Here is a 12,117-nt window from a genome sequence, read left to right as displayed (position 1 = left end):
AAAAAAAAAAAAGGGGGGGTTAGAGTGGGAGAGAGCCAAAGCATAAGAGACTGTTGAGAACTGAGAACAAACTAAGGGTTGATGGGGGGTGGGAGGGAGGAGAGGGTGGGTGATGGGTATTGAGGAGGGCACCTTTTGGGATGAGCACTGGGTGTTGTATGGAAACCAATTTGACAATAAATTTCATATATAAATTAAAAAAATAAATAAATAAAATAAATAGAGAAAAACAAAACAAAAAAAATAGGCAAAACTAAATAACATACTGTTTAGAAATAATAGAAAAGATCAATGAAACCAAGAGTTCGTTTTTTTGAAAAAAAATAAACAAAATTGATAAACCTCTAGCCAGGCTTCTCAAAAAGAAAAGGGAGATGACTCAAATAGATAAAATCATGGATGAAAATGGAATTATTACAACCAATCCCTCAGAAATACAAGCAATTATCAGGGAATACTATGAAAAATTATATGCTAACAAACTGGACAACCTGGAAGAAATGGACAAATTCCTAAACACCCACACACTTCCAAAACTCAAACAGGAGGAAAAAGAAACAGACCCATAACCAGCAAAGAAATTGAATCAGTCATCAAAAATCTCCCAACACATAAGAGTCCAGGACCAGATGGCTTCCCAGGGGAATTCTACCAGACTTTTAAAGTAGAGATAATACCTATCCTTCTCAAGGTGTTCCAAAAAATAGGGAAGGAAAACTTCCAGACTCATTCTATGAAGCCAGCATTACTTTAATTCCCAAACCAGAGACCCAGCAAAAAAAGAGAACTACAGGCCAATATCCCTGATGAATATGGATGCCAAAATTCTCAAGAAGATACTAACAAATCGAATTCAACAGCATATAAAAAGAATTATTCACCATGATCAAGTGGGATTCATTCCTTGGCTGCAGGGCTGGTTTAACATTCACAAATCAATCAATGTGATACATCACATTAATAAAAGAAAAGATAAGAACCATATTATCCTGTCAATTGATGCAGAAAAAGCCTTTGACAAAATTCAGCATCCTTTCTTAATAAAAACCCTCGAGAAAGTTGGGATAGAGGGAACATACTTAAACATCATAAAAGCCACTTATGAAAAGCTCACAGCTAATATCATCCTCAATGGGGAAAAACTGAGAGCTTTCCCCCTGAGATCAGGAACACGACAGGGATGTCCACTCTCACTGCTGTTGCTTAACATAATGTTGGAAGTTCTAGCATCAGCAGACAACAAAAGGAAATCAAAGGCACCAAGATTGGCAAAGATGAAGACAAGCTTTCACTTTTTGCACATGACATATTATACATGGAAAACCCGGTAGACTCCACCAAAAGTCTGCTAGAACTGATACATAAATTCAGCAAAGTCGCAGGATACAAAATTAATGTGCAGAAATCAATTGCATTCTTATACACTAATAATGAAGCAACAGAAAGACAAAAAAGAAACTGATCCCATTCACAATTGCACCAAGAAGCATAAAATACCTAGGAATAAACCTAACGAAAGATGTAAAAGCTCTGTATGCTGAAAACTATAGACAGCTTATGAAGGAAACTGAAGAAGATACAAAGAAAGGAAAAACATTCCATGCTCATAGGCTGGAAGAAAGAATATTGTTAAAATGTCAATACTACCCAAAGCAATCTACATATTCAGTGCAATCCCAATCAAAATTGTGCCGGTATTCTTCTCAGAGCTAGAACAATCCTCAAGTTTTGTATGGAACCACAAAAGATCCAGAATAGCCAAAGTAATGTTGAAAAAGAAAACGAAAGTGGGAGGCATCACAATCCTGGACTTTAGCCTCTACTACAAAGCTATAATCATCAAGACAGTACGGTATTGGCACAAAAACAGACACATAGACCAACGGAATAGAATACAGAACCACAAACTGGACACACAAACTATGGCCAATTAATGTTTGACAAAGCAGGAAAGAGTACCAAGTGGAAAAAAGTCTCTTTAGCAAATGGTGCTGGGAGAACTGGACAGCAACATGCAGAATGAAACTAGACCACTTTCTTACACCATTCACAAAAAATAAACTCAAAATGGATAAAGGACCTGAATGTGAGACAGGAAACCCATCAAAACCCTAGAAGGGAAAGCAGGAAAAAAAACTCTCTGACCTCAGCCGCAGCAACTTCTTACTTGACACATCTCCAAAAGCAAGGGAATTAAAAGCAAAAATGAACTACTGGGACCTCATCAAGATAAAAAGCTTCTGTACTACAAAGAAAACAATCAACAAAACTAAAAGGCAACCAACAGAATGGGAGAAGATATTTGCAAATGACATATCAGATAAAGGGCTAGTATCCAAAATCTATAAAGAACTCACCAAACTCCACACCCAAAAAGCAAATAATCCAGTGAAGAAATGGGCAGAAAACACGAATAGACACTTCTCTAAAGAAGACATCCAGATGGCCAACAGGCACATGAAAAGATGCTCAATGTCACTCCTCATCAGGGAAATACAAATCAAAACCACACTCAGGTATCACTTCACGCCAGAGTGGGTAAAATTAACAAATCAGGAGACTATAGATGCTGGAGAGGATGTGGAGAAACGGGAACCCTCTTGCACTGTTGGTGGGAATGCAAACAGGTGCAGCTGCTCTGGAAAACAGTGTGGAAGTACCTCAAAAAATTAAAACTAGATCTACCTTATGACCCAGCAATAGCACTGCTAGGAATTTACCCAAGGGATACAGGAGTACTGATGCATAGGGGCACTTGTACCCCAATGTTTATAGCAGCACTTTCAACAATAGCCAAATTATGGAAAGAGCCTAAATGTCCATTAAATGACAAATGGATAAAGAAATTGTGCTTTATATACACAATGGAGTACTACATGGCAATGAGAAAGAATGAAATATGGCCTTTTGTAGCAACGTGGATGGAACTGGAGAGTGTGATGCTAAGTGAAATAAGCCATACAGAGAAAGACAGATACCATATGGTTTCACTCTTATGTGGATCCTGAGAAACTTATCAGAAGTCCGTGGGAGAGGGGAAGGAAAAAAAAAAAAAAGAGGTTAGAGATAGAGAGAGCCAAAGCAAAAGAGACTCTTAAAAACTGAGAACAAATTGAGGGTTGATGGGGGGTGGGACGGAGGGGAAAGTGGGTGATGGGCACTGAGGAGGGCAACTGTTGGGATGAGCACTGGATGTTGTATGGAAATCAATTTGATAATAAATTTTATATTTAAAAAAAAAATCAAAGGAATGGTAAAAAAAAATTCAGTATAGCAGTGACCACTGGATGTGGCAGTCGAGGAGGATATATGTCATGATTTGAAAAACTGCAGTGTTCTAGTTCAGAGATTGAACTGGTGACTTCACATGTGTTCACTTTATTAATATACTTCATAATTTATACTGTTACTTTCTACTTGTCAAATATTATAGTAAAAAAATAATTGGCCTATGAATCTATATTTCTAAATAGCATTAACTGAATATAGAAGGTTGAAGAAAAATAGTAATGGAAAGGGCAAGATGCATGTGAATAAGAGAGCCCAAGAAAAGGATTAACTCAAAGGAAAGAAGAAAGAGGAACTTTAATACAAGGGTTCTCAATAATTATTCATCTCAGGTCTTAAACAGAAAATTCTGTGATTCACAAGAGAAATATTACTGAAGTATGTACATTTTGTAAGTTATTTGTTAGTTTTATACTTCTTTTTCATAATTTTCTGTTTCTTCATAATTCAATAATTAGCACAATCTTCTGATTAATAATAGTGTTTTACAGGATACTCAAAGGGGAAGATTTTGATCTGTAATAATTGAAAAAGCAGGAATCAATATAATTCACAGGTGGTATTTAATGTATTTTATATTTTGATTTGTATTAATTTATTTACCTTACTAATTATGGCATTTAGAATAATGTCAAAGGTAGTTTGTATTATCTAAATATGACTACATACCAGTTAATATCTTTTAAAAAGTTAAAAAGAAAGAAAAAAGAAAAGCTTGTATTAGACAGATACTATTCATTCAATAAAGACTCATAAAGATCTGAGAGCCCAACAACAAACTAGAAGTTTATGGTCACTAAAGAAGATAACTTACTGTTAGCCTTAAAGGGTTTAAATTTAGTTGATTTAAAAGTGATATATACATCAGACAACATTACCTAAAATTGAGCAGATACTAAAATAAATCCTACCTGAGAATGGTACATCTCTAAGAACAGTAGGAGCCCAGCCCCTCCAAAGGGAAATCCAACCATCTTCAGACACTTTCCTGCTGATAAATCGATGTAATTCTTCATAAGAAAACTTCTTAGATTGCATCTTGGTTCTAATCAATTCTAATGGACTTATCACAGTTACTGCACCAACTAATACAAACAAGTAAATATAAGAAAATAAAAACAAAACCATGTACGATGCAAACATATATACAAAAATATTTCATCATTATATATAAAAAAATTTTATTCTGAAATGTCTGCAAACCTTAAAATCAAATAGGTAAGGATGCCAATATATTGGAGCACCTTATTTTTCCTTGATAAGGGTATTTCTTAAAAGTCTGTTTTCATTTAACTTCCTCTTTCTGGTTTCAATTCTTTTTCTTTTTTTTTAAGATTTTATTTTATTTTTTAAAGTAACGTGTAATGTCTAATATCTATATTCAATGTAGGGCTCAAACTCTCAACCCTGAGCTCACGAGTCATGTGCTCCACCCACTGAGCAAAGCCAGGTGCGCCTAGTTTCAAGTCTTTCAAGAGCAGTTCCAGAAATATTACACATCAACTAAAATACTATAAAACCTCACTTTTACATTTCTCATGGAGAGAAATATCCTTCTTCACAGAGGCAAACTCCCTTCTGAATAGACTCTGAATCCCAGAGTCTACAAGGAAAATGATTCAGGATTTGGGCATCAATTTGATATCAACCTGACATTAATCTGACATCTGATGTAACTCTAAAATCTAGAAAATATAAAGTCTAACCTCTCTGCCCAAGATTCAAAAGGGATGGGTTGATCCCCTCCTATCCTATGGCAATCACCATACTACGACTCAAAGAGTATAGATATTAACAAATCAGTACAAACTACAATGCAAAATACATCTTACCAATACTCTGTATTTTATGGAACATTATCTGTGATTGTCAAAATTTTAAAATAAGCTTTAAACCGAAATCAAAATGACATAACAATATGTTTAAGTTTATTAAACAATAAGTTTATTACTTACATCTAGCAACAATTCCAGCAACAATTGGTATATGACTTTCATTTTCTCCTAATTTTGATTTCAGAAAATAAGTTAATTGATCATAGCAGGTAAAATAAATGACTGTGGCAGGAACTGCCATCACTCTGTTAGAAACACACAAACAAAAAGATTTATACAAAATTAACAAAAGGCTTAAATGTATTCTTAAATTATTATTAAATATAAGCAAAAATCCTTATATTGTGTATAAGCTGAAAACCACAACGAATCAGTACAAATGATTAACTTTTCCTTTAAAATTATTGTGTTTAACTTAGTATGTAACAAAACGATACACAGTAGGTATCTGCCCTATGGAAGTTTAGATTCTAGTTGTGAAGGTAAGTTACAGAGCACTTGGTCAGGTCATAAACAGGAAAAGACTAATGAGGACACTCCTCTACCTCCTTGACTTGTTCTATTCTTTCTGGTCTCCCAAAATCTTCCTCCCAATTACATTTACTATAATGTGAAAACCTCTGAAGTAAAAAATACAAGAGCATTTATAAAATATTTTTCAAACTATGGGCCATATGTCATACCTGCTTATAACTAGAAATAAATTACAATTAATGTTTTGAGGAAATTCCAATGACATACCTTTCAAATGAAATTATCAAAAGGTTATTATAAATAAAATTAAACACAAAGGTGGGGCACTGGGTGGCTCAGTAGGTTAAGCATCCAAGTCTTGATTTCGGCTCAGGTCATAATCTCACAATTCGTGAGACTGAGCCCTGAGTTGGATTCTGCACAGACAGCATGGAGCCTGCTTGGGATTCTCTCTCTCCATCTCTCTCTGCCCCTCCCCAACTTATGCTTTCTCTCTCTCAAAATAAATAAATACATAAAAATTAAACACAAAGTTGCAGGCACTCTCATGTTATATATATTAACACAACAAGAAACCAACTTATGTTTATGGTCTAACTAAGGGACATTCACAGACCATACTTTGAAATGTCTAAGGTTCCATAGTGAAATTTGATGATGAGAATTAGAAAAAGAACTGACTGTTGGTTCTGGATCAGCCACTAACTTTAGAATTTTAGGCACTGTTTAAAATATATGCCTCTGGGCGCCTGGGTGGCTCAGTCGGTTGGGCATCCAACTTCGGCTCAGGTCATAATCACACGGTTTGTGAGTTTGAGCCCTGTGTCGGGCTCTGTGCTGACAGCTCAGAGCCTGGAGCCTACTTCAGATTCTATGTCTCCCTCTCTCTCTGCCCCTCACATGCTCATGCTCTGTCTCTCTCTGTCAAAAATAAATAAACATTAAAAAAAATTAAAATATACACCTCAAAGTTGACTAATTCACTCCATAAAAAGATACATTAAAAAGAAATGAGACAGGGGTGCCTGGGTGGCTCAGTCTGTGAAGTGGCCAACTTCAGCTCAGGTCATGATCTAGCAGTTCATGGATTTGAGCCCCATGTTGGGCTCTGTGCAGCTCAGAGCCTGGAACCTGCTGTCTCCCTCTCTCTGCTCCCTCCCCCGACTCATGCTCTGTCACTCTCTCAAAAATAAAACATTTAAAAAATTTAAAAGAAAAAGAAATGAAACAAAGTATTACTTGGGCTTTTTCCATTTAGCCTTACTAGTTTATCATATTAACTCATATAATAGCTAGTTAGTAGAGAATTAAAATTATCCAGTAAAGGGAAAGTACACACATCAGGGTATTTCTTGTTAGTAAAATAAATAAAAAACCAAATAACACCAAACTCTTCATTTCAGAAAATGCAAACAAAATTATGCACCAAAGACCTAACACAGCAGGCCTGGTTGTTCAAATCTTCTTTATCTTCAGGAGGACCTTTCTGCATGCCTGACTTTTGGCCAACTCTAAGGAATTTAGCCCTTGGAATAGTCCCTGCAATAAGGTTTCTTCGGTATGTTTGTAGCACAAAGTCAACTTGTTTAGGCTGATTTGTGCAAATTATGTGGTTTTTGGTAAATATCTGTTTTCTTCTGGGGGGTCTGGAGTTCTGGTGATCACAGCTGGTCATAAAGCAAGGTCATCAATCCCAATGTAAGCTTCAGACTGCCATTCAAATGGATTTTAAGGTAGAAACACTTTGCACATGCTGCTGCACTTCAGTGGTGGACAAACAAGCACGTCCTGTGGGATGTCACCAGGGAGGGCCCTGGAAGCCTTGTGCCTGTCTGGTCAACTACCGTTGTGCCTTTCCCTTACTGGTTCTGCTTTGTCTCCTTTTGCTGCAGTAAATCACAGACATGAGTATAACCTTAGGTCCTGTGAGTCCTTCTAACAAATCATCAAATATGTGGGTGGTTGTGAGACTCACAAAACAATGTTTTAGAAAATGAAAAAATCCTAATATTAAAAATTTTATGCACAATTTTATGCAACCATGTTTACTATAAGGCAAAATAAAACAGCAATCACCATTTAGTGAGAAAAAATAGTAAATTATAACTTACAAAGTAGGGGGAAGGCCACTCCACAGGGATTTAATGCCCTCATTTCGAATGATTTTCAAAAAGGCATCCTAAAATTATAATAGAAAAAAGTGTCAAAATATATCCCTGAACCCAACATTACAAACTTTTTGATAAATGATTGGCACACTGATTCTTTTAAGCATTTATGTCCAAAATATGAGTTTCTCAAACTTATATTACATCCATTCTTTTAAAACTTTCAAACATAAGTAAAACATTTCTGAATGATACTTTCAGCTAAGCAGAATAAAAACTATGTCACTAAGCTTTGGATTATTCTACTTAGGGCTTAGATGCCAAGTTTTATAAAGTTTATTATAAAAAGGAATTGGAGTAATGGCAGAGAATTGGTCAGATTAACTCTCTTGACCTACTAAAGAATCTGAGAAAATATTATTTAAACCCAATACTTGAATTCTCTGGAGAGGAATCAAAAGCAGGTAAAGATCAGAGGAAAGTACTGTTAAGAGAGAGCAATGAGAGATTTGCAAGTTTGTAGCTTTTTGCCCATGGAAGTCAGCTGAGAACAGCACATGTACTTGCTTAAGGTGGCAAATACAGAGTGCAGGGTGGCAAATAAAGAGTGCACAAAGCTTGCATACAAAATCAGCCACAAAACTTGGCTCGCTAATAAATTATGCAATGCCTAGAGGAAGATAACAAAGTGCTGGCAACAGCAACAACAACAAAAAAAGCAGCAGCTAAAAGCTGCTGAGTGGAAGTTTCAGCTGCAACTCACCACAGGGGAACCTAAATATGGAGTCTGAATAGAGCCAAAGTTCAGTGCTAGAATTCTAGAACAAAACTGACTCTTTAGAATATAAAAGAAATCCAGAGTCCTTACAACGCATCATTCATAACTTCCACTATACAATCATAATTGATTAGGGGTGCCTGGGTGGCTCAGTTGGTTAAGCGTCCAACTTTCAGCTCACGTCATGATCTCATGGTTCGTCAGTTCGAGCCCCGCTTCGGGCTCTGTGCTGACAGCTCAGAGCCTGGAGCCTACTCCGGATTCTGTGTCTCCCTCTCTCTGCCCTTCCCCTGCTCTCTCTCTCGCTCTCTCTCAAAAATAAACATTAAAAAATTTTTAAAAATTGATTAGATATAGAACAAAATATGCCCATACTTAAAGAAAAAGTAGTCAATAGAAATCAATACTGAAATTTCAAATAATATAGTTAGCAGACAAGAATTCTAAAGCAGCTATTATAAATATATTTAAAAAACTAAAAAGAGGATACATACATAATGAGTGAACAAATTTGGAATTTCAGCAAAGAAACAGTTACCATAAAAACAGCCAAATGAAAATTCTAAACCTGAAATGAAAAATTCACTAAGTGGGCTTAATAGCAGAATGGAAGCAGCAAATAAAGAGTTGGTGAACTTGAAGGTAGATCTTCAATCTGAAGAAGGGGGAGAAAAAGAATGAAGAAAAATGAACAGAGGCTCAGGGACACTGGGGAAACATTAAGTGGTAGAATGGTTTTATATGGAGTCAGACAGGAAAGGAGAGAAAACAGTCTTAGAAATAACCTGAACAAATGATGGCCAAAAACTTCCCCAAATAAGTGAAAGATACCAATTTACAGAGCCTAAAATCACAAGGGTTCCAAGCAAAATAAACACAGTGAAAACAAAAAAAAGAAAAGAAAAATGATAAGGGGTGATACAAATGAAGGCTAACCTCTCATCGGACACATGGAAGGCCACAAGATAATGAATGACACGTTAAACGTACTGAAAAACACATTATGCCAGAATTTTGTATGTTGCCAAAACAGGCTTCAAAAAAATGCTCGATAAAGACATTTCACTAGAACAAAAGCTGAGAGAAAAACTGCCAAAATACCTGCACGAAAGAAATGTTGAGAAAAGTTCTTCAGGGAAGAGGGCCACAATGCCCTTTCTCCTTTTAACTACTTTAAAAGACACAAGACTCTAAATAAAAAATTCTAATAGTGAAATGTGGAATTTGTAACATGCAAAGATGAACTGTACACGAAGCTATAGCACAAATAAAGAGGAGAGTGAATGGTGTCAAGAACTGTGAAGGGGCTGGGACTGTACTCCACCTGCAAGTTGACAAATCAGCCAGCCACAGTATCATGAGAGCTGGTAGAAGATAAGAATTTCTGGGATAAGAGGTAAAGGACAGTTTATTACTCACAGGACCAGCAGCAGCCAGAGTATCAGCATTTCTGTGCCAGTTTCCTGAGCCCCAATTTCCACAAGGCAACATGAAGAAGGCTGGAAGACACCTGAACATATGGTGGCCTGCATTATAGGAGGGGAAATCTGACCATAGGGAACCCAAATCCTCTATAATAGGCAGTGAGGATACCTTTCCTTTGCCCTAGAGGGAAACACTGTATCATCCAAGCTTATTCATTATGTAAACATCCTTGAAAAGATGGTAAGGACAAAGGACAGTCAGTACCTTGCTCAAAACTTATGCAAAAATGTTAAAGATTTTTGGAGAATGGTCTCCCTAGAAATGGGAATAGAGAAGTCAATGTAATATTAATTATAATTGAACTAATCCAAAAGAGAGCAAGGAGAAAAAAAAACAAAAAGCAACAGAGGGAGCATATAGTTTTGGACTGAAACTCAACCATGTTAGTAATTTTGGGGGCGCCTGGGTGACTCAGTTGGTTAAGCATTGAATGTTGCTCAGGTCACGATCTCACAGTTTGTGAGTTCAAGCCCCAAGTGGGGCTCTGTGCTGACAGCTCAGAGCCTGCAGCCTTCTTTGGATACTGTGTCTCCCTATCTCTCTGCCCCTCCCCTGCTCATGCTCTCTTTCTCTCAAAATTAAACATTAAAAAAATAAATTAAAAAATAAATAAAGTACTAAATTATCCAATTAAAAATCAGAGATTGTAAGAGAGGGTAACAAAAGAACAAGGCCCAGCTATGTCGTCTTGGAATAAAAGGATGGAAAAAGATATACTTTATAAATAATAATATGAGAAAACTGGAGTGGCTATATTATATCAGACAAAAATTTCAATATAATGAATACCAGTAGTGATAAAGACACTTCATTATGATGAAAATATGTCAGAAAAACATATCAAAATCCATGTAACAAACCTAACAGAACTAAAAGGGAAAACAGACAAACTGTCAATCATAATTGAAGATTTTTATATCCTCTTTCAGTGACTGACAGAGTAAAGAAAAAATTGAGTAATAATCTAGAAGATCTAAATGAAACATCAGCCATCCTGACCTAATAGTTTATAGGATACTATGCCCAACAATTGCAGAGTACAGATTTTAAAGTGTACATAAAGGGGTGCGTAGGTGGCTCAGTCAACTGAGTGTTTCAAATCTTGATTTCAGCTCAGTCATGATCCTACAGTCGTGGAATCGAGCCCCACTTAAGATTCTTTCTCTCTCTCTCTCCCTCTGGCCTTCTTTCCCACTTGTATGCTCTCTCTCTTTCTAAAATAAATAAATAGATAGAGATAGATAGATAGTAGATGGGTAAAGTGCATATAAAATATTCAACAAGACAGATCATATGTAGGGCCATTAAGCAAGACTCAATAAATTTCAAAAATGTGAAAATTTACAGAGTATATTCCTCTAATCACACTGGAATTAAAAGTAGACATCAGGAATAACAGGATATCTAGAAAGTACCCCATTATTAAGAAATTAAAATACTACACTTCTAAACCCAGGGCAAAAAACAAAATTACAAGGGAAATCAGAAAATATTCCAACTGATAATAAAAACAGAACATCAAAATTGTGGAATACATCAAATTTAGTGCTCTGAAGGATATAGTTGCCACTTCTGTTCTCACAACAAGAAAAAAGCTGAACTGAAAAATTAACAACTTGTTTTACATTTAGAAACGTAACCAGTTTTCAAATATACCCCAAACTTATATTCTCCTTAACAAAGCTGAGCGAGGGAAACTATTTTATCAGACCCTCATTTACTGCAGTTTTGCCAAAATCTGCAATCTGGCACAGTGGAAATACCCAATTCATGCTCCGTAAGAGTAAGACCTAGTCATAGGACTATAGAATGTTTCTCTTCCTACATACTTACCACCCCATCAACAGGGCTCCTGTGAAACAGAGGATCACAGCTCAAAGAACCACAAACCTAAGACCCTATTTGAGCAGTCTCTAGGAAAACTCAAAGATGATAGCGAACAAGACAAAAAAATAGGACACTAGAGGCAACTTCATTCTCTGAGAACACAGATATAACAGGCAGTAAACATAGACTAGCTTCTAATCAGATAAACATATCACTTGACAATAAAGCTGTATTTACCTGTTTGTTTTTTTTTTTAACCCAATACAACATGCCTGGCTCTCAACAAAAAAATTACAAAGCACGCTGAACGGCAAACAACACA

At 36.1% G+C, this 12,117-nt stretch overlaps 1 protein-coding gene across 5 annotated transcripts in view; it reads right to left on the bottom strand.

Annotated features, from left to right (window-relative positions):
• SLC25A40 (solute carrier family 25 member 40) overlaps window positions 1–12,117 on the bottom strand; it is a 76,794-nt gene that overhangs the window by 38,271 nt on the left and 26,406 nt on the right. For 4 of the 5 annotated variants that reach the window (XR_005789428.1, XR_005789430.1, XR_005789429.1 and 1 more), the window contains exons 6-8: window positions 7,709–7,776; window positions 5,244–5,368; window positions 4,200–4,373 (exon numbers count right to left, since the gene is read on the bottom strand). Coding sequence is in view for 2 of the 5 variants with exons in the window: in XM_040472771.1 (XP_040328705.1) it covers window positions 4,200–4,373; window positions 5,244–5,368; window positions 7,709–7,776 (367 nt within the window). In the remaining 3 variants the exon portion in view is untranslated. Of the gene's footprint in view, window positions 1–4,199; window positions 4,374–5,243; window positions 5,369–7,708; window positions 7,777–9,902; window positions 9,990–12,117 lie in introns of those variants that run through there. The other variant, XM_040472773.1, reaches the window with a different exon arrangement.

The sequence above is a fragment of the Herpailurus yagouaroundi genome, unplaced genomic scaffold, assembly GCF_014898765.1.
Source record: "Herpailurus yagouaroundi ecotype Mexico unplaced genomic scaffold, PumYag 100, whole genome shotgun sequence".
NCBI classification, from domain to species: Eukaryota; Metazoa; Chordata; class Mammalia; order Carnivora; family Felidae; genus Herpailurus; species Herpailurus yagouaroundi.
The sequence above is the reverse complement of the archived record's forward strand: the minus strand, read 5'-3'. Positions and strand labels throughout refer to the sequence as shown.